Source organism: Mastomys coucha, unplaced genomic scaffold (assembly GCF_008632895.1).
Source record: "Mastomys coucha isolate ucsf_1 unplaced genomic scaffold, UCSF_Mcou_1 pScaffold21, whole genome shotgun sequence".
Lineage (NCBI taxonomy): Eukaryota > Metazoa > Chordata > Mammalia > Rodentia > Muridae > Mastomys > Mastomys coucha.
In genome coordinates, this window is record NW_022196904.1 from 69,827,971 (window position 1) to 69,855,586 (window position 27,616).

The following is a 27,616-nucleotide window of genomic DNA, read 5'->3' on the forward strand; positions in this document are numbered from 1 at the left end:
AGAAATCCTCCTGCCTCTGCCTCCCAAGTGCTGGGATTAAAGGCGCCACCACCACCAGGCTTTGCTCATCTTTTTAACTTGCAAATTGAGCCCAGCCTGGTGTTCGGACTGACAGAATTGTGGACTTTTTGCTCTAAGGTTCTGGTGATCGCTTCATTTGCTAGCCCCACCCCCACTGGGGCGGGGCCCATATGTATCAGGTACAGGTACCGGTCTTCCCAAGCTCTCCTCCCAGTGCCTTGCTTGCCTCTAACCCTTAGCCCAAACCGTCTATTACCCTGGAAGATGCACCTTTGAACCTGGAGAGGAGGAGGTACGTGCCCTTGGTCATGACCTCAGCATTTAGGTTTAGGGCCTCTACTGTACTACCTTCCCCCATTGTCCCAGGTCCCCGTCCCTCTTTAACACAATATGAGGGCCACAGCCAGCACTCTGACATTTGATAGTGTAGATGCTCCCTGAGACCAGCTCTTACCATCCCTGTGGGAGCCACCATATGTACTCCACACATCCTGGAGGTTCCTCACACTCTCATACTCAACCCCAAAAAGCCTGTCCTGGGAATCAGGCTGCAGTAAACTTGCAGCCTGACACTGTATGGGACATGTAGGCATCCTCCTCCCTCCCCTCCCCCAGACCTACAGCACACACACACACACACACACACACACACACACACACACCCAGTTCCCCTCTCCATTGTGTTAATCTAATGCTCCCACTGAGAGACAAGTCTGGAAGCTCACTTTAGAAATTCTTTATTTACATTCTCTCTTAAAAATATATATAGATCTCGTGCCTTGTTGATTCTTTGGTTCTGGTCTTGTGGGGGGAAAGTAGTAAGGCATTCAGGGAGATTCTTTCCAGGCTGCCCTTGTCCAGTAAATCTAGCCTCAGAGCTGGGCTTCCCTGAGATCAGGCCCCAGAGGCCTGGGGTAGAATTAGCATGAGGAGCAAGAACTGGGAGATGTCTGGCAGCCTGACAATTAGGAGGTAGGCTGACTCCATAGGCGGGAGACTTCATCCTCAAGGATGCTGGTGTCTGTAGCTGTGAGGACAGAGACCCTGCACAGGCTGCTGAGATAGTAAGAGGAGTCACACTGGGACGAGCGGTTCTCAGAAGCAGGGACTAACTGCTGTTCTCCGTGAACCACTTGAGTACCACATCTTTGTTCTCCTTCACCCAGTTGATGTTGGCTTTCGTCTTCTCCAGGGCTTGCTCCAGAGCCCGAGTGCCGGTGCCAAAGCCTGTCGCCGAGTTCTCCGCCTTAAACTGCTCCAGCTGTTTAGGAAATCAAAGTATCAGATCTGAGCTGGTTCTCCAACTCAGCCCTGAGAAGAGGGGCTCTTCCCAGCCCGCTGACTCTCACCCCACTCATGGGCCCCTGAGGAGGGGGGAAGCATATCTTGTTCCCTGGATAAGATAATCCTTCATCTCTCTTTGGGGTTAAGTACTCACCTACCCGGAAGTTATGAAACCACAGCCCCAGGTGGGATCTGCTCAGTGGGCTTTATTGTGCAATATCTCAATGAGTTAGCCCTGAGTTTCACCTGAAGTATCTCAACACAGTAATAAGCCAATGAAATAGGCGCCACATGGGAGCCACAACGGTGGAAATTTCTGAACCTCAGATGATTGAGTTGCTTCAGTGCCTAAGTGGCTTTTTTAAAAAGTACTAGTATAAGGGGTGGAACGCTTGCTAAGATGACGGAGGCCTTTGATTCCAATCTCATCACTTCAAAACAGTGAAGTGGTATAAAGAGTACAGGGAGAGGGCTATTGCAATTCACACCTAGTAGGATTTTGTGCACACAAAATCCTAGGGAATCTGTGAAAGAACCTATCAGAACGCAGGGTGAGCTACAGCTCAGTTTGCCCAGCATGTGTAAAGCCCTTGATTCCATCCCCAGCACCAGAAAAACAAAAGGAAATTTGTTAGAACTAATGATCCAACAAGATTTCATAATATAGAGCCAGCGTACAACATCAACTGTACCCCTAGGGACAGCAATGAAAACCTGAGAAGTCAGAGAGAAGTTTTCATATGTAACAGCATCAAAAAATTAAGTACTAGGGCTGGGCATGGTGGCACATGCCTTTGGTCTCAGCACTTGGGAGGCAGCAGCAGGGAGAACTTAGTGAGTTCGAACCCAGCCTGGTCTACATAGTGAATTCCAGGTCAGCCAGAGCCACATAGTGACACTCTGTCTCAAAATATAAACTAATTAAATAAAGGTATAGAGAGGAACAGCTAGGTGGTGGTCCGCTTGCTGCCACATCAGGGCCCTGAGTTGAATCCCTAACACTGCAAACACGCTTTTTAAAAAAACTGTCCTACATGTATGAAAATAACAATAAAACTCATTAAAACACACAGGTATAGGGGTTGGAGAGATGGCTCAGTGGTTAAGAACACTGACTGCTCCTCCAGTGGTCCTGAGTTCAATTCCCAGCAACCACATGGTGGCTCACAAGCATCTGTAATGGAATCTGACGCCCTCTTCTGGTGTGTCTGAAGACAGCTACAGTGTACTCAGATACATAAATTAAATAAATTTTAAAAGACATTAAAAAACACACACACAGGTATAAAACTACATGACACCCAAGTGTAAGCAAGGGAAAACAACAAATTCCTCTGCAAGCAGAAAGCAGAGGCAGGATGATCACAGGTTCAAGGCCAGCCAAGGCTACATAATACGATCATCTCAAGAAAACAAAATATTAAAATGTGTGTATGTATCAAAGATAAGAACACAGCCCACTGAATGAGAAAAAAAATGTTCACAAATCATGCATCTGTTTCAAAACACACACACACATACCTTCTTACAACACAGCAATTAAAAGGCAGAAACTCAAAGTAAAACCAGGGAAAAGACTTGAATAGAAGTTATTCTAGTGATATGCCAGCAAGCTCCCATCAATAGTCACCAGACACTGCCCAAGGATAATGAGAAACTGGAACCATCCACACTGAAGGCAGGAATGCTGCAGTAGTACATTTGCTCTGAGCAATGGAGAAGTTATATCCTGGTTCTTCCTCCCAGCCCCATGGCCCAGAAGAAAGACTCAGACTCAAGATATACTTACAAATGCCTTTGCCATAAGGCTAGGCTCTTCTCTGACTAGATCATAACTTATTATAACCATTTACTCTGATCTCCATTCTGCCAGGGCCAGATACCTGAGCCCAGGTACCATGTGCCTGCTTCTTCACATCTTCCTGGGCGAATCTCCCTCACCTGGCTCTATCCCAGAATTCCTTCTGCCTCCAGGTATCCCACCTTCTATTTTACCCTTTCCTATAGGCCATAGGTTTTTAAATTAACAGGTGATGCATCCATGCAGTACATGAGATATTCTGTCCACAGGACAAAATTTTAGCTGTTTCTTTAAAAAGTTAGATGTGGCGTAAACAAATGAGTAACAATTCCTTTCCCAGCAATATGCCCAGGAGAAAAGGAAACAATAAAAATATGCATGAATGTTAACAGCAGCACTGTTCATAACAACCAAAAATGGGAACAACCGAAATGTCCAGCAGCTGAAGACTTTGGATAAAGAAGTTATAGTATATCTACCCAATGGAATACTACTCAGCCATACAAAGGAACCGTGTGTTTTAACAGGAACAAATCTTTTAAACCTTAGACACTAAGTGAAAGAAGCCAGACACAAACAGGTCACATATTACAGAATTCCAATCCAAATCGCAGATTTTACGATTCTATTTTATGAAATGCAAAGATGAAGTAGATTAACGGTTGCCAGGGGCTAGAGAGATGGGGCAGGAATGAGAAGAAATCGCTAGCAGCTGCATGCTTTCTTTGGAGTGGGTGGCAAGGATCAGTTGTACAATCTTGCAAAAATGCTAAAAAGCACTTAACATGTTAATGCTTAGGGTACATGAATTCTAACTCAGTTTTTTTCCTAAAGGAATCTAGGTGCAAAATCCTAATTACTTAGGAGACTCGGGCAGGTGGAGTGCTAGAGTCTAGGAGTGCAGGCTCACTCTAGACTATCGATGAATAAATATAGTTTTAAAATTAAAATGGAATCATTAATATCTACAAAGTCTCTCAATCCTTGCTCTGTGAGTGGAAGCCGTCACCTTCAACTGGGAAAACCAGACAGAGCCCAGGGCGAGGAGAGGGCTGGCCACTTACCTGCTGCAGCTCGAACTCAGAGGAGAAGCGCCGGGTCACTCCCTGGATGAGATTGGCAAAGGAGAAAGATCCTCCACCGTAACTGTAAGGTGGGGAGAGATGATCATGAGCAACCGAGGGGCGGAGACCCAAGGGACTCTCTCTGCAGGTGTCAGGAAACTATAGCACTCCACAACCATTCTGTGAAGGAGACCTAAGGAGACAAAACCCAGAGCCCCAAGAGACCCTCCCAGGACATGCAGGAGGCAAGACTTGAACACAGCTCAGGCTGTAGGTCCCTGACTCCTTGTAGGAGATGTTTCCTCTGGCCACAGTTTTCTTTCTAAGTGAGAAAGTTCAGCATGGGGATGGGGAGATGTATGGGTCACCCCAGCACACCCAGTCTCCGCCTTTGATAGTTCAACACCCCAATCAGACTCACTCCTCAAACAGTTTCTTCCAGTTGCTTCGGACAAAGTCCCAAGCCAGAGTCTGCCCAGCCACATTGCTTGCGATGCTGATGATGGTGGAGGTAGCATCCTGCTTCCGAATGTAGTCCGGGTTCAGAGCGTAACTCAGGTACCTGTGGGCAGCAGGCAAGGGTAGGGGCCACTTGAGGACTGCAGTCCCGTGATGCAGAGTTAAGATGCTCAGCATCCCCTTGATGTGAAGAGCAATGGGGTGCCTTGGTACTACCTCTCTGCAGGTGGGAAACTGAGCCACCCACACGGGGTCATAGGATCTCTGGTCATGCAAGTGTGTCCTACCAGGGAACTCTCTTGAGAGCAGATAAAAGAAGGAAGGTGTTCCTGCCCTCCCAGCCCTCACACCAGGTAAAGTGGTCACACCTAACTTTGATGGTGAAGGAGACTTAACTGAACTGTTTCTCACAAACACTGATGGAGCAAAGAATATGATTCTTATGGGTTTGGGGGTCATGGGTGTCCTGTGGAATTGGGAGCAATGCCTAGCCATAGTCTCTGGAATTTTGCAGGTCTGGCCTATCAAAGGGCTACCAGGGTGGGAGAGATCTCACCCAGGAGCAGGAGACCCTGCTCTGAGGCTCAAAACACAGCCCACAGCAATTAAGAGTTAGGGATCTGACCCTGACCCTGGCTTAGTCACATACTAAGCCTGTGGTCTTTGACCAATGAATTGTTTTGCCTCTGAGCCTCCCTGTCTTCCACAGCACAAGACTGAGAAGCTGGTGGGAAGAGAAACATGGAGTGTGGGTGGGGCCAGGTCCTCACCTGTTCAAAATCCACACCTCTTTGCTACAGGCCAAGGCTGAGCGGAGTTTGTCTGCCTCATTGGCCAGAGTTGCTTTCCGGAACTGTTCCCAAGCAAAGTTCCACTCTTCCTCACCGCCGAAAGCAATGGCATTGCAGTAGACAGTAGACCGAAGGTTGGGGTGGATCCTAGTGTGGGGTGGGGAATGAGGTGTTGCAGATGACTGGCCTGGGGCAGATGAGGACAGGCAGGGGAGGCAGAGAGGGAATACTCACGGGTTATTGCTGGAGTTGCTCATCCACTGACTATAAAGCTCAACGACCAGGTCCCTGCACTCTTTGAGACCACTGGAACAGGCGGTGCTGATGGCGTTAATTTCATTGTACCTGTCCCAGGGGTGACATGTGCTTAGTACATCCTGCCCAGACACCCACAGAGACTGTCTTTAAGGCTCTGTGGTCCACCTGACCCTTTGGGACTTTTCCTGTTTTCTTCCTGCCTTTGGCATGCATTTTCTTGGCTCCCAAGGTTTCCCCAGGGTTTCAGTTTGAGTCTTTGTTAATAAAGTTAGGACTCAGGGTGTCGTTCACTTTGTAGTGTTCAGGAAGCCCTGTGTTTGATCCCAGCCCTGTATAAACATCATGTGGTGGTGCACACCTGTAGTCCTACCACGGGAGAGGCTGAGGTAGAAGGATCAAAACTTCCAGGGCAGCCTGGGCTACCTAAGACCCTGTGACAAAGAAACCCACAAAACTCAAAACCAGAAGAGCGCACAGGACAGGTAGATCCTCAAGGCAGAGTCCCATGTTTCTAGGTGGGAGTCTCTCCTTGGCTGGTGGCCAGGCATAGAAGGTTCCAGAGGGGAACACTGCCAGGTATTCTCAGCTCTTAGGTCCTACAGGACCTCCAAAGCCACACGAGGTGTCACACTTACTGCTCTGTCAGTGTTTGAGGACGAACCATCCAGTTGTTGGTTATTCTTTGGAAGTGGAGGAAGAGAGGCGTGACTTGTTTCTTCAGATAACTCTGTGGAAAGAATATAGGAGTCGTGCAAAGAGCCCAGGCTGACCTGCCTGGGTAGGCAGCCTCTCTGTAAGCATGAATGGGCACTGGCAGGCAGGGAGAGATCAGGGTATGTCTAAGGCCAGCACCTCCAGCCTAGGTTACAGATGACTGAATTGGTTTCCTTTCTCCTAAAAGCCAGACTCAGTCCTAACCCTCTTGGTCCACCCACTATTGCTTCCGACTGTAATGCCAGGTCTCCTCCATGGTCTTACTGTGTGTGAGAAATCTAGGAAATACAGATGAGCAGAGGGTGGACCCAGACTATGATTTTCCAGACCAGCAATGTCATCCCCTCTTACCCTTGCATCCTTTTTTGGCTTGCCTAATTCTGTATGCTGCCTTTAAAGAAAAAAAAAAAAAAACTAATCTCACATCAGCCTCATGCTGTCATTAAATTAAACTCTTTTTTTTTTTTTTCAGATTCTGATTTGATGTGGCAGACTGACTTTTGTAACATACTGAAGCCATTATCCAATAGTAAAAGGAACTGGCCTCTCCCCTCGCCAGGAACGTGCCAGTGGTGGTGGCTGTGATGCCAGCACAGGGCAGCTGGGAAGTGAGAAGGGAGATGGACCCAGCCTGGCAGAGATGAAGAATTTGCCACTAAGCTTCTGCAGAAAAGGACCTTGCTAGCCAGGCAGTGGTGGTGCACGCCTTTAATTCCAGTACTCTGGAGGCAGAGGCAGGGGGATCTCCGAGTTTGAGGACTGCCTGGTCTATAGAACAAGTTCTAGGATAGCCAGAGAAACCCTGTCTTGAATAAAGCAGAAAGAAAGAGAAAAATACTTGCTCTAGGAAGGCTCAGAATGAGAGGGCATGGGGAAGCCTGGGGCTGTGGGTAGAGGCTGGAATCCAAGTCTGCCGGTTGAACTCCGGCCTAGACCTTGTGTCCAGTGGCAGCTTGCCCTCGTTCACAGGAAGTGCTGGACTAGAGAGGCTGGGGGTGCTGGGCAATACATACAGTGAGAAGGGTTACAAGGAGGTCAGAGGTGCAGGTTCCATCAGTTCCCACTGACCCCGAGAGTGGGCACTGCCAGCTTTGCTACACACAACAGAGGCCCATGCCAGAGACACCAGACGATCTTGAGAAAATACCCAAGACCTACAGAATATTCATTTGATTTCCTTCTTTTTCTTTTCTCTTTCCTTCCTTCCTTTTTCATAGTTTTAAAAACCTCTGTTCTTTGACGGTCTGATATAAGTATATAATTAAGTTCAGTCCTTTTTCTTGATTTTTATGCCAGAGGCCACGTTCAAGGCTTTGCACATACTGTGCACACATTCTCTCACTAAGCCACATCCCAGACTCCCAGACCTTCACTTTTGAGTATCTCCAGTGAAGAATTATTTGGCCACCACGTCTCCTCACAGTGAGATCTACGGGTGACAGACTACACGGAGCTTCCAATCCTTTTTTGTCATTGTCATCACCATTGTCATCACCACGATATGGTCTCATTTTGTAGTCCTGGCTAGCCTGAAACAGGCTGAGAAGACACCAGGCTGAACTCAAACTCAGAGCACCTCCCCCCTCTGTCTCCTGAATGCTGGGATTAGAACTCTGCACCACCACGCCGTTTGTGGGCCTTAGTAGTCTGCTCTGTTCCAATTCTGGTGTGGCTTCAGATCACTGTTTATTGCCTCACTCTTAAATCCAAAAAGGCCTCTCAGCCTCCTACTTGACAGGAGACCAAGACAAACAGAAATCTCAAGTCAACAAAGGAAAAAGGGAGACTTCAAAAGCTGAGTAACACTACCCTCCCAGGGAGACAAGAAGACAGGCGAAGGACACTGGAGCCAGAAATGGGAGGGAAGAATAAAACATCCTGCAGGTGACAGACAAACACTGAGGGGATCTACCCTGGGGGAGAGTGAAGAGTCACCAAGCTGGAAACTAGGAGAGACATGAAAGCCAGACCAAAGCAGGAGACTTCCAGAAAGACATGCAATGGAGAGCAGATAGAGACGTTCAGAGGGGCAGCAAACAAGTTCTGATCACAGCGTATCTATGTCCAAGCGGAAAAGATCCAGGCTGGCCCACCAGGTCTCCTGCAAGAGCCCAGAAGTCTCCAGGAAGCAAAACTGGTCACACACCAAGAACCGGAGAGGACAAAAAGCTCTGAGCAATTTCAACAGCAACTCGAGAAAGCTGACTTTGATAGATCAAGACCTTAGACATTCTGAGGAATGATTTCCAATCTAGAAACTTCCAAAGCCAGCTGGATTCTCAGTCCAGTGTGAAAGCAGAGTAAAAACCATGGCTGACCATCTGCCTGAGAAGACCCACTGCTGCAAACCATCTCTCAAAACTCTCAGAATGTGTTCCCCCTGAGAGGAGAGAAAGAAGACAGCCATGGGGCTGAGGAAGCAGGGTACCGCTCAAGTGGGAGCTTGTGCGTGGCCTCAGCAAGTCTTGGACACGACAGAAGACTTTGGGAAATACACGAACTCTCTGTGGGCTCAGTCCACCAAGCCTCACTAGACAGGGGACACGGGTGCCAGCACAGAGACACTCCAGCTGGCTCCGAAGGGAATACTGACACAGGTGTATGCTGAAGTGCTGGTCTAATAAGTGTTGTTGAGCTATGGTATCAGCTTGAGAGGATCCTGGGCAAGCATGAAAAAGTTAAAAGGCTGTTTACCAAAATATGCATTTGCTATCCTAGGGAGATAGTGGTATTAAAAATAAATAAAAGAATTCCAGACCAACCTACAAAGATTATCTAAAAAAATAAACAAATAAGCCAACAAACAATAAAAAGAAACAAAACAAAAACCAAGCAAAAAAAACTGGGCCAGGAAGATGGTTCAGTTAACCCAGAGTTTGCCATGTTGCCATGAGGAGTTGAGGTCAATTCCCAGAACACACACACACACACACACACACACACGGGGGTTGGGGGGGGGACATCAGCAGTTCCTGTAATCCCCGTGTAGGGAGCTGGAGATAGGAGGGTCCCTGGGATTTCCTGAGCAGCTTAGCTGGCCAGGAATAGTGGACTCAGAGTTAGTGAGCTCAAAAACTTAAGGGGAAGGGAGCAAAGGTGCTTGCTGCCCAAGTGTGAAGAAGAATTGAATTCAAGTCCACAAAACCCATATAAACACATACCTGTAAGCATGGTACTTGAGTGGGCAGACACAGGTGCTGGCTAGCCAGGCTAGCCAAGATGGTATTGACCTCTGGCCTTCACATGCACATAAACACACACACACCCCAAATCCCCAACAACAAAAATCTCTTAAATGTGGTCTACAGAGCTATGAGCATTCCATCAAATGGACATTGTGGTCTAACTCAGCCAATCCCAGCTGTTAGTCACTTATTTCTGTTTTCTTTGTCTGCTGTTTGCTCTTTTATGAAGGATGCAGTGAACATCCCATGGGTGTGGCCTCATCCTGAGCCAGGTCCCACAGCTCCAGGGGGAGCTTCACACACACACACACAAACACACACACACATCTAGGCCATGCTATAAACGTGTCAAAGCCTGTAAGACCAGTGCTTTACTGCCAGCCTGGGGGGGGAAATGCCGTGGTGGCCACGCCCGCACCTCAACCCAGACTGGTGCTTCTGGGAACAGCTGCCTACGGCATAAGGCTGGTAAGAAAGGCCTTTAGCCTTCCAGTGAAATGTCCTCTCTGGGCTTCCCTAAAGTGTTCATTTCCCATGTTTCCAATGGGCAGAGTTTTTGAGGAATCTTGTCTTTTTCTTTTTTGTTTGGGGTGGGAGGCAGAGGGAAGAACCCACATCCTAGCCTTCTCTGGGCCTGTTCCTTTTCCATCCCTTACTCTGCAACCCTCCCCATGCCTGATTTCTTGAAAGAGCTTGACCAGGTAGTACATTTAATAACTGTCCAGTGGTGCAGGTTAGACCCTGGGATGTCAGCCACTCATACCTTCATGGGGCCGTAGACCTCCGAGCGGTCGAACATGAGCGTGAGGTAGTTGAGGCTGCTCAGGGCAGCCTGCCAGGGCATGTATTCCATTTCTTTGACCAGGAAGAGGGTGTTGCTCAGTGCCAGAGTAATGGGTATCTTTTGAGCACTAGGGACAAACAGGAGGCCCCAGATCAGCACCCACCCAACCCAGCCACACTCTGGGGACCCTAGCCCAGTTTCTCAGGGACACACCTACACTTGTGTCTCCTGACCCTTTCATATTTTCCACGGGAGAAGGAGTGACACAGGTGCTTTGGGGTGCCATGATTGGGGTCCAACCTCAGTCTACTGCCTGCCATGTTCTCTTGCCTATAAACCTCATTTTATTTAGTTCTTACTATATATATATATATATATTTTTTTTTTTTTTGAGAGAGAGAGAGGATTTCTCTATGTAACCCCAGCTGTCCTGGAACTCATTGTGTAGACCATGCTGGCCTCGAACTCATGGAAATCCATCCACCAGCCTTCTAAATGCTAGGATTAAATGTGTGCCCCACCATTTATACCAACTTGGTATAATGTATACTGACTTCCCCAAAGCCACACAAAAGGTATGTGTGAATGTATCTATGCATTCCCCAGAGGCCATCGTTGGGTAGGGGTCTTCCTTGATTCTCTCTATCTTATTTTTTTGAGGCATGAGTCTCTTACTGAACCTGGAACTCACTGAGTCTATGAGGCTGGCTGGCCAAGCTCAGAGACCTGCCTCTTCCCATCAGGGTCAGAGCTATAATAGTACACTGCCGTATCAGCTTGTATGGGCTCAGGGAATCTAAACTTGGTTGTTCTCTGCTGAGTGACAAGCCCTGAGTCATCTCTGCAGACCCTTCTACCCAGCTATTCTAACTGGACCCTTCTCCAACCATCTGGCTTAGGCTTTTTGTGGGTATTAGGTCCACAGATGACTCTGGAAAATGTCACTTGTGTTAAAGACCTCGCTCAGCACCTCACCATAACCACCATGAGTGAGCATGTTATCCTGGGAGATAGAACAGGTGTTCATTAAGCATCATTGTGCCCACACTCTGTCACTTCTGTCCTTTTCAAGCCAGATTTTTTTTTAAAGCACCAAACACAGGCCTGGTGTGCACACAGCACTTGGGCAAGCTGGGGCTGTGGGTGAGAAATCGGCAGCGGAGTAGGAGATCCCTGTGTGTGGGCGGTAAGGTGCGCTAACGCTGTCAGAGTCTTTATCTGTGAAATGGTCACCCAGGGACTGTGAGACACTGCTCTGGGAGCACTTGACACAGCACCCAATGGGCATCAAGGACAGCGGGGGGAACATAGGGTCATTTGCCGTCAGTCACAGCCAGGAGGACACTCACCTGGCCAGGTTGAAGGAGTCGTGGATAATCTGCGCACGGTTGATGACAGGGATAACCTAGAAAGGGAAACAGTGTGACTTTGGGCTTATGCCACGGGGTAGCCCTTGAGTCTGATGGCTCATCATATCATGGGACACAGAGCAGCGGGGATACCCACAGAAAGGTCTGTCTGCAGCTGATTCTGAAGCTTCATCCAGTTGCTTTCATCATAGTTAACCTGGTAGTAGCCGGTTACATTAATGTTCAGTAAGATCCATTCATTGGAGGATGTCCGGAATGTTTGATTCTGGTCTGTGGAGTAAGGCAGAGGGCAGGGCTGGGTGGAGTGTGCCCAGAGAGCCATGGAGGACCCTGAGCCTCCTCTCAGCATCCACCCTGCCTAGCCAGCTTCCACTGATACCCTGTGTATGACACTTTCTGGGCCTTTGTATAGAAGTGACCCCCTCATTCCTGGCTTACCACAGGCACCACAGCCAGACTCAACAGTTGACTGTTAGAAAGTCCCTGGATGGTTCTAACTGCAGGCTTTCCTTCGCCTGCTTCTGAGTGACTGGCCTTTCCCTTTGACTCCTCAGTGCCTGGTCATATAAGGCAGCTCCTTGTACCTGCCAATCACTGTCCTAAGCATTTTACAGGCATTCTCTCTTATGATGCTCACACGACTTGCCTGAGGCCACATGAAAGCCATGTGAGAATTGGAAACAAAGATATTAGCTCCATTTGTGGAGTGAAATAATGAAGGGGATCTTCATTCAGCTCTCTCCAAATCCCACAGCCCCACCCCTCCCCGACTTCCCAAAGAGCACGGGCCAAGAGCCAACAGATAAGACGGAGCTAGATTACCTTTCTGGTCCTTCAGCCAATAGTGATATTCCTGTCCATTTTTGAGAAACGGGATGGGCACGATCCAGAGGTAACTGTAGTGAGAGACCATGACCCAGAGTGATAATCAGAAACTCTTGGGCATACCAGCCTGGGGTACCCCTCTCAGGTGCCCACTGATGGCCCAACACTGATACCAAGTGTCACCGTGCCCCTAACCGTACATGATTGCCTCCCTTGTGCCCCACCCTTCCCAGGGACCCTGGTAGCAGCATCTGCTCACTTAAACTCTGAGGGGCGGGTTACGTTGGACTTGGAGTCCAAGAGGAAGTGCTCCTGGGAGATTTCTCCTGTGCTGGTGTTCACAGTGATAACGGGAAAGCCCATCTGTAGAATCCAGCGGTCCATGATGTTGCGCACTGTGTCTGGGAGTTGGATATCTTTCTGTTCATTCACGGCCTGTTCAAGGGACATGGTAGTGGCTGTCAAATCACTACCCTCCCATGCCCACCACCCAGGCAGCCTCTGCAGATTGTGGCCAGCCTAGGAGTGTGGTATCACCAATGCAGGGAAGTGGGGCAGAAGACAAGGGACCCCGTCCGGCTTCGTCTCTCCTCGTCTGCACAGAGCTGGCTGAGCTGGGAGAACCTCTCAGCTTCTAGCTAATTCCATTATTGACACACCCCAAGATATGGCCCTTGCCTAGGGCACCTTCTGAATGTTTAGAGATGAGACAAACAGAGAGGAGACAAAGCATTGCCCAATGTCACAGGCAGGAGCAAGGGACAGAGCCGTGGGGTTGGAGGAAAAGTACCCCCCAATAGAAGGGAACGGGATGTCAAAGCCCTTGTTACATCTTCTCGGATCTTTTTCATCTTTTTCAAATGCTTTGGACAGTGCTTTTGTAATCACAGCAAAAAGCCAGTGACGCCTACTAGTAACTGAAGCTGTGAACCTATGAAAGCTGGGTAGAAAAGAAGCTGTCAGAAGGCAAAGTTGGGGAGTAGGTGGGGCCATAGAAGATGGGGAAGGGAGAGAGGCAAGCTTTGTTGGAGGGCAGGAAGGCAGGTGGTAGAGGGAACCATAAGGCATCACCTAGTGAGCTGTCAGAATCAGGGTGGAGAGGTTAACCAGTTGGGTCTGTAGATGGGATGGGAGTAGGGGTAGGGTTGGGGTAGGGGTCATGAGACTAGACCCTGCCCAGCTGTGACTCTGTGACATCCCCTGCCCAGTGAGATGGCCTTGGGGCCCAGACACAATACAGCAGCCAGGGAGTGGTTAGGCAGAAAGACTGAGCCCTAGGGCTCTGGAGGAACAAAGATGGAGGAGAGGTGGGCGGGGCCAAGGAAGAGTGGACAAAGTCTACAGAGAAGATTGGAAGGCATGGAGGGGGAGGGAAGACAAAGTGAAAAGGGTTCATGGGGAGGGTGGACTCCAGCCCTAAGGAGAGGCAGGAAGGAGACCAGCCTCTGGGCAAAGTAGTAGGGCTTGGAAGCTGGGGAGTGGAATGTGAGACAGGCTGGGTTGGAGGGTCAGAGTTTGCATCTGATGTGCTGGTATGTGCAAGGATGTGCCAGGTCAGGAGGGCCATGGGGCACAGGGCAGCTGGGAGGGGTGAGTCTGTTAAGTGGCTGGTTCCAAAGTTCTGGCAAAAGAGGAGGAGGAGGGGGGAGGAGGAGGGGGGAAGAGGGAGTGGGGAGGAGAAGGAGGGGGGATAGAGGTAGTAGTTTGGGCATAGGAGCCCTGAAGCTCTCATTCTCAGTACTAAGTGACCCACAAGGCTCACCACAGGTGCAGCTAAGAGCAAGAACCTGAAGTGGGCCTGCTCTAGTGGTACAGGCTGGTAGGATATGCTGAGGGGGTAGAGGCAGAGGCAGGTGGATCTCTGGGTTCGAAGCCAACCTGGTCTACAGAATAACTTCCAGGACATCCAAGGCTACACAGTGAGACCCTGTCCCAACAAAACAAAAAGCTGGATGTGTTCGCATGCATCTATAATACCAGCACTCTTAAGGAGACATGAGGAGTCAAGTATTCATGCAGAGAAACAAGATATCCCCTGCCTCAGAAACAAGATGGGAGAACCAACTGAAGAAAACCCATTTAAAAAAAAAAAAAAAAAAAAAAAGAATCTGAAGTGGGCTATGAGCAGAGGTTTTAGGTTTTACCCACCCTCTTTAAGGATCCATCTTTATACCCATTTTATAGATAAGCCACTGAGGCTCCAGACAGTTTGCATGGATTACTGAGCACAGCAGCTGGGCACAATCTCTCACACGCTGTCCCAGGGACTTTGGGCCTTAGGCCCTGAATGGAGAAGGCTTATTACCCACCTTTTGCAGGTGTTCCCACAGGTCCAGATAAATGGTGTTCGAGTATTGGTAGGTGTGGAGATAAGACTGTGGAGATGATAAACCTTGATAAGGGCTGGGTGATACTCAGGGCTGTGGAGGGTTACACTGGGGAAAAGCCACCATGCAGAGGGCTCCCCTGGATCTGTACTTACTGAAAGACCTTTCTTGAACAGCTCCTCTGTCAGGAAACTGGACAGCATCCTAATGACTGAGGCTCCCTGGGGTTGGATAAGAAGGAGCTCAGCAGGCCAAGCTGGCTACCAGGGTCAAGCATTCCCAGAACGGCTGCTGTGACGGGGGCTCCCTGAGGGGATGCATCCCTTCCCACCCCAACTCTGTGACTCTCAGGGCCCCCAGAAGACAGGAGGCTTCACCTTGCTGTAGGTGATGCTGTCAAACAGCTCCATGATCTGGTCTGGCGTTTTGATCTCGTCGGCAGGGCTGGACAATGGGTGGGAGGAGGCGAGCGCATCCACGGCCATCACACGGTACACGTCATTCAGTACTATGAGGTCTTTCTGCGGAGTCCCCAAATGCCATCAGGAGGTCAGAAGGGGCACCATAGACACTCCACTCTTCCACCTCAGCCCAGCTCCCAGAATGGAGACTCACCAGATTCCAGGTGGGCTCTGCATAATCAGCGCCTAGATATTCCACATAGGAGGCAAAGCCCTCGTTCAGCCACAGGTCATTCCACCAATCCAGCGTCACTAGGTTGCCGAACCACTGCAAGGGACACAGATGAGCTGCTGAGCCTCACAGGCCTTGCCATCACTAATAGCATCTAACCACGCACTGGGCTATCTGCTGGCACAGGCCAAGTGAGGACTTGACACCTCAAAGCTTGCTCCTTCTTGGTTCTCCCACAGTGACCCACCTGATGGGCCAGTTCGTGAGCAATCACAGTGACCACCCGCTCCTTGTTGCTAATGGAGGAGGATAGAGGGTCAAAGGCCAGGGAACTCTCACGGTAGGTCACTAGCCCCCAGTTCTCCATGGCTCCAGCGTTGAAGTCAGGCAGGGCAATCTGGTCTGTGGAAGGGATCCAGGTATCAACGGGAGGCATCTGAATGGGTACCCTGGCACAACCTCCACAAAGGCCCCATGGACACTTACCAGACTTTGGTAGAGGGTAGGGTGTATTATAATGTTGGGCAAAGAAACTTAGGATGGGGCCTGTAACTTTCAGTGCATAATCACCATGGCCCTGATCAATGGCACTGGGCCGAGCCCAGATTCGAATCTGCAGAATGAGAGGGAGGAGATCAGATTTAGGGTCCTCTGGGTTCCTGAGGAGAATGGGTAGAGTTCCAGGGTATAGGGAGCTAGACATCCCTGACAAGTCAGGATGGAGACCAACTAGATTAAACAGAGAAAACTGAACATGGTCACATGCCTATAAATTCATCATTTAAGAGGCCAAAGCAGGAGGGTCACAAGTTCAAGGCCAGCCTGGGCACCTTAGTAGACCCTGTCTCAATATTTAAAACAGAGGAGTGGATGGATGGATGGCTCGGTGGTTGTGCTGACTAATTTTATGTCAACTTAACCGGCTAGAGTCATCTGAGAGATGGAACCTCACTTAAGGAGATGCTTCCAGAAGATCTGGCTGGAGGCAAGCCTGTAGAGCATTTTCTTACTTGATGATTGATGGGGGAGGGCCCAGCCCATTGTGGGTGGTGCAACCTCTGGGCTGGGTGGTCCTGAGTTCTAAAGAAAGCAGGCTGAGCAAACCAGGAGGAGGAAGCCAGTAAGCAGCACCCCTCTATGACTTTTGTACCAGCTCCTGCCTCCAGGTTCCAGCACTGCTTGAGTTCCAGCCTTACTTTCTTCACTGATGGACTGCTATATGGAAGCATGAGCCAAATAAGCCTTTTCTTCCTCCATTTGCTTTTGGTCCCCTGAGTTTCATCACAGCCATAATAACCCTGACCAACACCACAGGGGCCAAGAGCTCTTCAGGAAGATCCGAATTCAATTTCCAGCACTCACTGTTTGTAACAGGTAATAACAGTAACTTCGGTTCCAGAGGATCTGATGCCCTCTTCTGGCCTCCAAGGCATGGAAGTGGTGCAAAACACGTGTAGGCAAAACACCCACAAACAGAAACAAATCGGTTCTAAATTTAAAACAAGTCACCAGGTGTGGTGGCATACAACTTTAATCTCAGCACTCAGAAGCAGAGACAAGTGGAACTCTGTGAGTTTGAGGCCAGCCTGGTCTACAGAGCAAGGTTCAGGACAGACAGTTTCTCAATTCTACACCTGAGAAACCCTGTCTGAAAAACAAAAAACAAAAAAGTTCTTGGCATCACTCATAGCTGGGACTCAAGAGCCTAGTAATTCAGAAGTTAGTACTGAGAAGATCAGAGAAGGTCCCTCAAGCCAGGGCCTGGTCCAACTCATGACATATAGTCCCAGTTGCATACCTGGACATTACTGGGTGAGACGGAGCTTATATTCTTGAACTCGCTCACGATGTAGGCCAGCAGGTACGTGGACATCTTGGGGGTGGAGTGGAACTCAGTAATACTCCAGGAAGGGTCTTCCGGAAGGGGCCTGGTATCTGGGCACAGGATATATAAGTGTGTGGGCTTCCTGCTCTGTGCTCCAGTTCAGGGCAAACCCAGGACAGCCAGGCTCACCTTTGGGAAGCATGTTAGACAGAGCTGTGAGGTTGCTGGGGTAGATGAGCGTGATGTTGAATGTGGCCTTCATGGCTGGCTCATCAAAGCACGGGAAGGATTTTCGAGCATCCGCAGCCTGCATCTGCGTCGTAGCCACCACTCTGTCCAAAGCAGTGTGTAAGAGAAGGTGCATGGAGCATAGTGTTAGGGGACAGAAGGTGGCTGTCCCAACTTGCTTGCTCCCCTTCACCCCACCCCACACAGTCTCAGGATCCTGGTCAACAAGCTGCTCTGGGAGACCAAAGCTGCCAGATGTCATCTAAGCCCTGGCAGGTTTCGTACCGGTGTGAGCTGAGGGGTCCCAGACAATTTTCTGTCCTCTGAGCCTCAGTATTCCTGTCCATCCAAGGAACCCTTCCATCCCACAACCCAGGACCCCCAGAAACTGCCTCCCCCTACAGATGAGCAATGGAGCTACTGAGGTCTCCTGGGGTCTCCAGCCCATCCCTTTCCATAAGCCCCAGTGGCAGCCCTGTGGCAGCCTGTGCCCATGCCCTTGAACCTACTTCTTATTGCCACCCTCCGTGTACTCGCTGCGGTAGAAGCCAGCCAGGTCATCAGCCAGTTCCCCCTGAAAATCGCTGTCCATCTCATACTGGTGGCCCTTTACCAGGGACCCCTGCAGGTGCACCACCAGGTACTCAGTACGCTCTACCAGTTCCGTTTTGTCAATGTTAGGTGCCGGAGTGCCATCCAGGGCTCGCAACTCTACCCTGTGGTTCCCTTTGAGGGTGTAGTTGAGCTTTTTGCTGTGGATGATGATGACATTCGTGGTCTCGTTGCAGGTAAAGCGAACAGTACTGGAACCTCTGAAGATGTACAGTCCCTGCTCGTTGGGGGTGAGGTAAGGTCTCAGGGTCACCCGGTAGGAGTCAGGTATAAGAGTCTTAGGCAAGCGATACTGGTTCCAAGGTTTGCTTTCATCTACAGCAGTAGTTGAGGTGGTGGCTGAGGTGGTGGCTGAGGTGCTGCCCGGGAGCGTGGGGGCTGGGGCAGAGTTCTCCGCATTCCTATTCTTCTCCTGAGCGTAGACCACCGACAGAGCTATGATGGTACACACAGCTGCCACACCCAACAGGATACCCAAGATGCCCAGGGTCTTGGAAATGTAGAAACCCTTGGCCATGATGCTGGTGGGCAGGGAGCTCGGAATAGCTCAGGCCAAGAGGAAAGCAGAGCAGCTTATATCTTCACAGGGGGTGGAGCCTCACTGCCTTTGGGTCGGACAAATATTAACCAGAGCTCAGGCGAAGGTCACTAGGCTGGACAGGGGTATGCTCTACCGGGGCTCTGGAGAGATCAGAAATGAAACAGTGTGCAAAGCTGGCCTCAGTGGGGCGGGGGAGATGCCCGCTGTAACCAACACAGCGTGTGGTCACAGATGCAGGTGGCCTGGATGGGGGTGGTGGGGATCAGGTGGAGCTGGGGCTGAAGGGCAGGCTGCAGGCTTGGCACCCAGAGGCAGGGGAAAGGCAGTGACGCTAACCTACCTGCAAGCAGAAATGGAGAGAACAGACTTATGAGGATGGAGGTTAGACTCAGGGAAAGATTCACCAGGCTTGAGAGATGGGCAGGCAGAGCAGAATGAAGCCAGTGCCCAGCAGGCCATCAAAAGTATCTGGATCCACCTTTGGGCTGGGTTCCTCCACAGATGCCAGGGAGGGGCCTCTTGGGACATTCCTCAGATTCTCCCCTTTTCCTCCTGACCAACTTCTTTTCTCTCAGCTCTCCAAAGAAGGCGAAATGAACCCTCTTCTCTTCTCTCTCTTCTCTCTCTCTCTCTCTCTCTCTCTCTCTCTCTCTCTCTCTCTCTCTCTCTCTCTCTCTCTCGTTATAACAAGCGACTTTACATTCCAAGCGACTTTACATTCCAGAACCTTTTCCTCTCATGAGTAAACGACAGTGCTTCCCATTCAGTTTTACCTAGCACATGAGCCAACCCATGGTGGATGCTTACAGCTATGTCTTTCCTCCCCACAGCACAGCCCGGCCCTCCTCTCTCTGTCCCGGGTAGACATGAACACATTACTTAACCAACTCCATCAAACATGCCCTTACCATTCTCCTTCACTGGCCCTGCCTCCCAGACGGCCACCCTGGCTGATGCTCACCCTTTCTCCTCACAGCCTCTAGCAGACCTGCTGTACTCTCATAAATTCCCTGCTTCCAGCAGGCCCCTTAAAGCTACTCATCACGCATTGGTCCATTACATTCCACTGTTTCAAATCTTCCTTTTGCTCAATAGAACTCAGGCCCCACCTTCCTAAGGGAGCCAAACATGGTATGCAGAAATCAGCCCACCCACTCCTCACCCTCACCCCAGGAACCGGCCCCTGACACACAGACACAGACATAGTCACACACACACACACACACACACACACACACACACACACACACACACTCATTCGCAGTTCATCAGCCTTCATCTGGCCCCTCTACCTCTGGGCCTTTGCCTGGATAGACTTCTCTCTTACCTGATCAGCTTCTATTGGTACTTCAAGTCTTAGAGAAGCTGCCTACCCTCCCTGAGCCCTCCAGCCCGGATGGATTGGCCATAGCATCATGTATCTCTTCTTCAGATCCCTAGACCTCAGTATGGTTTTCGCCTCTGTGTGGTGGTAACACGGGCTGTGGACTTCAAGTTTGTAAGAATAAGACCTTGACTATTTCTGCCCCCAGATATGGCTCTGTGCCAACCACCTAGTGGTTACCTCATATGTATCTGTTGTGTAGATGCCCACATATGTGACTGGGCAAGTGAACAAGTCACTCCAGGAGAAATCCTGTTTTGAAGTTCTCCAGCCTTTATCCCCACCCTGCCCCTGCCCAAAAGGCATCTTAAGAGAACTATTAGCCTCCTCGGAGCCCTCTTCCAGACCATCTGGTCCTTAGGACTTCATCCACCTGTCCTGTCCCCCTGTCCCCTGACCTTCAGGGAAGTGTATTGAATGAACATATGACAGGGGAACCAGGTGTGTGGAGCTGCCTTCTACTCTGGCTAGCCAGGCCAGCATCTGTGTTTGCAGTGTCTGGAACTTCTGGTGGTCTACCTTTCAGGTCGGGGGTACGCAGAACTCTCAGGTCTCCCCCATCTTTGACAGCCGAGCCAGAGTGGACATCACCGCAGTGAACAGCAGCTGTACCTATCAAGCATGGGCTGACAGCCAAGGGGGCACTAGTGATAGACTCTGTTGGAAAGGTACACAATGATACACCAGATTGCAGCGATATGGGTTGAGGCCTCAAAGGGTTTCACCTGGGCCCCAGGTTTCCTCCAACAGAGCCACCTTGATGGTGCCAAGAAATAGCCACGGTCTTATTCTTACAAGCCTGAAGTCCACACCCTGGGGGCCATGCCCCCAAACTCATACCCCTTCATGGCATCCCCAACTTGGCCTGCATGCCCCCCTACCTGAACAGCAGGCAGACCCACACGTCCACTCGGCTAATCCCGTCTCCAAACAAAGAGCTAGGTTCTGCCTGGCCCTCCAGTCTCTTCCTGTTTGCTTTGGACATGGACCATGGGCCAGCTGGCCAAAATCTGGGCTCCTCTGCAAAGGGCCCTGGTGTCTGGATTTGGCTTAGCTACAGGAATGGCACCAACCCAGGATAGGGATATGTGGGTGGGCTCTGCAGTTCTTCACCTTTGGGGGACTCTAAAAAAATGTCTCTTTATAGACCTTGCCTTGGCTGGCACAGGCTCTTCCACCCCCAGCAGGCCGTGGCAGTTTTAGGGTTCCTGTCACCCTGCCCTGACATTGTGCTCAGCAGGGAGATCTTCCTGGGTGTGTGGATGAGACGGCTCTCACCGCCTTCAGAGTGAGACTCTAGCTCAGGCCAACACCCTCCCTGGACTTGACCCTCTGGCTGCTTCTCTTCACACCCAGAGCCAGCTTTTCTCAGGCACCTGAGCCTCTTATGTCTGTCCTTTGTTCCTCTGGTCCTTTGGCTAGGAGTACCCTTCCTCTATTTCTTGTCAAGCTCTTATTTATACTTCAAAGCCCAGCTTAAACATCATGATCTTGCCACGCCCCTTAATGCCATACAAACTTCTGTGATCTCCAGTTCTCATCTCTATCTCGTACGTCACTTAGGAAAAGACTGTGGTTGTGGCAGCTCCCACACCAGACCCATGCAAAGCAGGCAGACAGCCTGTGCTTCACCACCACAAAAAAACGACAAGACGATAGCTAAAGCACTCAAGGACTCAGACCCTTGCTTTGGGGACAGTTCCACCTTCCACCCTGTGCTTTGAGACTGCACAGAAGCATCTTCGTCATCACGCAGGATGCTATTTGCCTAATATTTTTTCTCAAAACCAATTTACCTTAATTACCCTGATGAGCAATTAGGACCCGGATGTGGCGAGTTATTTATTTATTTATTTATTTCTGATCTAAAGCTCACCTCATCCCATGGTGAAAACTGCTCATCAAGGTAGCCTGAGACACCTTGCATAGCTGCTGCTGCTGCTGCTGCTGCTGCTGCTGCTGCTGCTGCTGCTGCTGCTGCTGCTGCTGCTGCTGCTGCTGCTGCTGGAAAAACTACCCCTCTGTCCTGCCTGATCTTGGGTGTCATTGCTTCAGTGCAGGCCTTGTCTGCTGAAAGCAAGTCTCTTGCCTTCCTTCCAGGGGAGCTCTGACCCCCACCTGGCAGATCTCAACCACTGAACCCTGTCGCAGACACACACATATATACATACACACATGCCACACACAAACACACACATGCCACACAAAAACACATATGTACATATACCACATACACATATCATACACAAACATATACCACACACATCACATAGCACACCACATACACACACACAAACACAGCACACTCATACATATCCCACACATTCACCACACACACAAATACAGCACACACACATACCACACAAAAACAGCACACATATATACACCACACACACAAACACAGCACACATATACACAAACATAGCACACACATACACACCACACACACTCACCACACATACACACACAGCACACATACACAAATCACACATAAACACAGCACACATATACACACACCACACAAACAGATATACATGACACACCCAAACACACACATCACATATACATATAATACACAAACACATACCACACAGCATACACAAATATACCGTATACACACATACACATACACCCACAAACACACCACACACATATACAGACACAAACATACCACACAAACACACGCACACACAGGCAAGCACTCCACACATACACACACACTAGGTAGTCTGGGCTCCATACCACATCTCAGTTCATGTATTCCTCTCCAGAGCTCTCTGAGTTCTGGTGTAGGCACTGCGAGGTCAGGCAAGTAGGGAGTTCGGGGATAGCATGTAACCCCTCTTCCCACTCTGAAGTAGCAGTGTGTAGGGCCAGGGTAAAACCAGGTCCCAGAATAGGGCCATCCTGGCTGATGGCCTATTCCCATGTCACAGCTGGATTTGACTGGGCTGGGCCAATCCCCAGGGTGCTTCCTCTGGGAGCTCTGGACACTCCATTCTGTGGGAACCGCATTAAACCCATGTCAAGTTGGCCTTCATGGTCCAGGGCAGTGTTCCTGGGGGGCAGGAACAGAGGGACTTTGTGGGGTGGGCAAAGTGCACTAATCATATAGCCCCACACTTTCTTTGATGGAAGTGACTTTAAAGGCCACAAGAAGAACAGATTCCCTTCATTCAGACCACTATCAGAAATTGGGAATTTTTCTGGGAAGTGATTAGCAGAGGTTGCTACAAACATAGCTCTGCTATGAGCCCTTGCCCTGCCCTCATAGGAATAAACGAGACTACCATAAGATCCCTCAAGATTGGACTCAGCCTGAGGTGAGTGGCTACCAGCCTGTTGGGAGTCTGGGATGAAGGGCTTCAGGGCAAGCAACTTACAGCAGCCCCTCAGGTACTCTGCAGGACTTATGTATGTGTTGCTAGGTTCAAATCCTGTGGAGTTGGGAGAGAGTACCACAGTCAAATCGAGAGGCTGAGGCCGAGGCAGGAGGCTTGCCTAGAGATCCAGGCCAACCTAGGCTATACAGCTCATTGCTCAGGGATTCCACAATCCACCAAAGCCACAGTCCTAGTTCCCGTACCTGGGCCTGTCGCATGTGAGACTGGCCCACCTCCTTCTCGGCTTCATGCTCCGCTTTCACAAATAAACTGGCCGAGGTCCTGAAATGTTCACCTGTCATCCCTAGACCTCAGATCTATCAGCCACGGAAGTTTCCTGCAATCTCACAACAGCACATGTCACTGGTATCCTCAGAGCAGGAATGAGTTTTAAGTCACCAAAGCCCAGACTCTCCAGAGCAGGCAGCCTGCCTTATGGGAGGTATTCTACTTGGAAAGACCCCCCCCACTCCGCTGGAAAAGCTTGGATTGGCACCAGCGCCGATCCCGGGAGGCCACCTCTGACCTGGCGCGATTCCAGGAAGCATGCCTATGCATGGGATGAGTACAGCACCAAGGGTCTAGGATAAAGTCTAGTTCCTGCCTCCTCACAGAGCCCAGGGCCTGGGCCGCCGCTCTAACCCGACTGGGACTGTGTTTACTCTGTGACTTCTAAGGGCCAGCATACACTGCCGTCTGTTCCACTCACGCCATTCCTAGTCCTCTATACTTCAGCCATTCTGTATCCTCCGGCGCCATCCTCTATATGTCCCTCATCACCCGCCCTCTATCCCCTGAATCTGGCCACCAGGCCCCAGCTACCACCCTGTGTTCCCGGGCTCCAGCCACCCCCTCTTCTCCAGGCCTGACCATCTTCTGTCACCAAGACTGGAGCTTCCCTCGGAGCCTTGCAGACACCTGGAGACCACCAGCCGCTGGCACCCTCCGGGACCCACTCCAACAGCCTCGGCAGCTCCAGGCCCTCAGTTTACCCATCTGAGTAGGGGCAGAAGCTGCAGCTGGCTCCCGCACCCCGGATGACAAGCCCCACACCCAGTGTCCCCAAACTTCCGCAGCCCTTGGCTGCCTCCCCGCACTTGCCTAGGACAGCGGGCTGCTCCGAGCTGCTCCTACCTTGCCGCCGCCTGCCTGGCCCGGCCGGTTAAAGGGAAGTAACCCGAGCCCACCACCGCTCCGCCCTGACTATACCCGCCCCCCGCCCCCCCTCCGGCTCCGCCCGCGCTCCTCCCCGCCTGCCCGCAAACAGCCGCTCCCCCGACGGTGCGGCCCCTGGCCCCCCAGGGCGCCAGACCCAGACCTCTCACCCTCACCCACCCACACTTCGCGCTGCTGTCTCGCCCACCACATCTGGGAGACATCTGCAGCTGGAGGGAGGGGCTCCCAGCCTCCCCAGTTTACAGGATAATCCCCACAGCTCTGGAGGATTTTTTTCCCTCTTTTCTTCTTCTTCTTCTTCTTCTTCTTCTTCTTCTTCTTCTTCTTCTTCTTCTTCTTCTTCTTCTTCTTCTTCTTCTTCTTCTTCTTCTTCTTCTTCTTCTTCTTCTTCTTCTTCTTCTTCTTCTTCTTCTTCTTCTTCTTCTTCTTCTTCTTCTTCTTCTTCTTCTTCTTCTCCTTCTCCTTCTTCCTCTTCCTCTTCCTCTTCCTCCTCCTCCTCCTCTTCCTCCTCCTTCTCCCCCTCCTCTTCCTCTTCCTCTTCTTCTTCCTCTTTTTCATCCTAGGAACTCATTATGTAGTCCAAACAAATCTCAAACTAGCAACAATCCTGCTTCAACTGCTACACTTCTCCATGTGCCTGGATAATCCACCAATTCTTTTTCTTCCTATCTCCTTCTCCCCTTCCTCCCTGTCCCCTCCTCCCTTACGTTCCTCTGGTACTGCAGTGTTTCATGCATACTAGATAAGTGCTAAACCATGAGCTACATCCCCAGCCCTTTTCTTTTTTTAAAAAAAAAAGGAAAGGTCTCCCTAATCATCCAGGCTGACCTTGAACTCACTGTAGCCCAGACTGACCTTGACCTCAGCCTCTGGGGGGGGGGGGTTGGCAAGCTCTGGCTAACCCTTGACACCTAGACTGTCTTCAAGAAGTCAAAGTTATCAGAAGTCTCTAGTAAATGAAGGATTGCACTGGAGATTTATGCTTCTCATCCCTGGAGTTTATGCTTCTCGTCCCCATTCTGCTTCTAGATGCTGTGTGTGTCTGCCAAGGGCACTCCCTCTCTGGGCATCTTTTTATTGGCAATTCAGGGTAGCATTTGTATTAGTTTCCTATTGCTGCTATAATAACACAAACTTTAAAAGACACATGCTGTCGGGCGGTGGTGGCACCTGCCTTTAATCCCAGTACTTGGGAAGCAGAGGCAGGCAGATTTCTGAGTTTGAGGCCAGCCTGGTCTACAGAGTGAGTTCCAGGACAGCACAGCCAGGGCTATACAGAGAAACCCTGTCTTGAAAAAAACCGAGAGAGAGAGAGAGAGAGAGAGAGAGAGAGAGAGAGAGAGAGAGAGAGAGAGAGAGAGGGATGCTTATTCTCATACTGTTTATAAATCAGACTCACTGCACTGAAACTTGGGGTGTCAGTGGGAAGCTTTCCTTCTGGAAGCTCTAAGAGAGAGATCTTTGTCTTTTGCAGTGGCTAGAGGCACCCACATTCCTTGAGGCCTCCTTTGGAGTGCACAGGCTCTCAGCTTTGTCATTCTGATATTGACTAGTTTCTCCCATTCAAGCCACCCTTATAATTCAAGATAATCTCTCTGTTCCAAGAGAGTTCCTGAGCTGTTGAATCTACCCATAGTTCTAATTACCTTTAGGACTCTGATTTAGAGGTGTTGTAAATGGTTAAATCAGCTCTTCCTTTCCATTGTTAGACAGCTTAGCTCCACTTAGCCCTAACTGATGGCCGGGGGAATGCTATGCAATTGCTGTCCTCCTGAGCCACACCTTGTCCCAGACTGGCCTGGTTTTTTTAAACTGTCCCTTCTTTTGGTATTACATGGCTGGCCCAGGGTGCCTGTAGGCAAAGCCTTGCAGCATCTTAACCATTCTTCTGGAATGCAGCATTTCTAGAGTTGTGAGTTGTTTGCAAAATAAGTCAGTAGGCCCTGGAGAGCCCTGAGAGTCAATTTCAGATTTCCTTTTTCTTCTAGACCCACGCCTGCCTACTTCCTCCATCATATCTGGTATGGCTGACAAATCTAAGATGGGCTAAGACAGGCTAAGAGAGAGTGAATTCTGGCTTGGTGGGGGGAGGGAGGATGTATTGCAAGGAACCCTGCTGTAGAAGAAGGAGTGCTCTCTGCTGCTCTCTAAGGAGTGGGGTTGAGAATAAAGGTGGTTTTTGGGAATTCAGCCTAAGGAAGTTGAAAATTTATGTATAGGCTTCTCACTGCTGTATAATTCATAGTAGTGGAAAAGAAAACATAGCTTAAGCATTCTGCAATAGGGGCTTGGCTAAATAAATTATAGTCCTCTCATATGGTGACATATCATACCATCATTAAAAATACGTCATGTTTTGGCTAGGAGCATGGCTAAATGGATAGAGAATGTTCAAGGTCCTGGGTTCAATGGATCCCTACCACCAAAGTAAATGTGTGTATATAATGTTTCATATATAACAAAACATACATATTTCAGTGAAACCAAGGGAGGATTTTTTTTAAGGGGAACCTGAGAAGAAGGAAAGCCTGTTTAAGTGTTTTAGCAAACCTGAGACCTCTAAAGAAAAGATCAATACATTTGACTACATAAAGAATTAAGCTGGGTGGTGGTGGCACACGCCTTTAATCCCAGCACTTGGGAGGTAGAGGCAGGCAGATTTCTGAGTTCGAGGCCAGCCTGGTCTACAGAGTGAGTTCCAGGACAGCCAAGGCTATACAGAGAAACCCTGTCTCGAAAAACAAAAAAAAAAAAAAAAGAATTAAAATTTCAAAATAATATGGGAAGAAAGAGGAGGTAAAAGCATGAAAATGTCAGCATTATGAGCTGGGAACATGATTCAGTGGGTGAGAGTGCTTGCTGTGCAAATATAAGAATTTGATTTACTTGGGAGGCAGAGGCAGGCGGATTTCTGAGTTCGAGGCCAGCCTGGTCTACAGAGTGAGTTCCAG

General features: G+C 49.9%; 1 protein-coding gene across 3 annotated transcripts in view; it reads right to left on the reverse strand.

The window, feature by feature from the left end:
• Window positions 1-742: 742 nt before the first annotated feature.
• Anpep (alanyl aminopeptidase, membrane) overlaps window positions 743-27,616 on the reverse strand; it is a 44,186-nt gene continuing 17,312 nt past the window's right edge. The window contains exons 1-21 of one of the 3 annotated variants that reach the window (XM_031387085.1): window positions 24,624-24,683; window positions 18,079-19,062; window positions 17,531-17,673; window positions 17,315-17,451; window positions 16,003-16,129; window positions 15,764-15,918; window positions 15,499-15,612; window positions 15,261-15,404; window positions 15,039-15,104; window positions 14,866-14,931; window positions 12,816-12,991; window positions 12,554-12,627; window positions 11,868-12,001; window positions 11,711-11,766; window positions 10,341-10,488; window positions 6,314-6,405; window positions 5,655-5,765; window positions 5,400-5,567; window positions 4,592-4,732; window positions 4,171-4,252; window positions 743-1,282 (exon numbers count right to left, since the gene is read on the reverse strand). In XM_031387085.1, the coding sequence (XP_031242945.1) occupies window positions 1,130-1,282; window positions 4,171-4,252; window positions 4,592-4,732; window positions 5,400-5,567; window positions 5,655-5,765; window positions 6,314-6,405; window positions 10,341-10,488; window positions 11,711-11,766; window positions 11,868-12,001; window positions 12,554-12,627; window positions 12,816-12,991; window positions 14,866-14,931; window positions 15,039-15,104; window positions 15,261-15,404; window positions 15,499-15,612; window positions 15,764-15,918; window positions 16,003-16,129; window positions 17,315-17,451; window positions 17,531-17,673; window positions 18,079-18,698 (2,907 nt within the window). In that variant the 5' untranslated portion in view covers window positions 18,699-19,062; window positions 24,624-24,683 and the 3' untranslated portion in view covers window positions 743-1,129. Of the gene's footprint in view, window positions 1,283-4,170; window positions 4,253-4,591; window positions 4,733-5,399; window positions 5,568-5,654; window positions 5,766-6,313; window positions 6,406-10,340; window positions 10,489-11,710; window positions 11,767-11,867; window positions 12,002-12,553; window positions 12,628-12,815; window positions 12,992-14,865; window positions 14,932-15,038; window positions 15,105-15,260; window positions 15,405-15,498; window positions 15,613-15,763; window positions 15,919-16,002; window positions 16,130-17,314; window positions 17,452-17,530; window positions 17,674-18,078; window positions 19,063-24,590; window positions 24,684-27,616 lie in introns of those variants that run through there. The other 2 variants (XM_031387086.1, XM_031387087.1) reach the window with 2 other exon arrangements.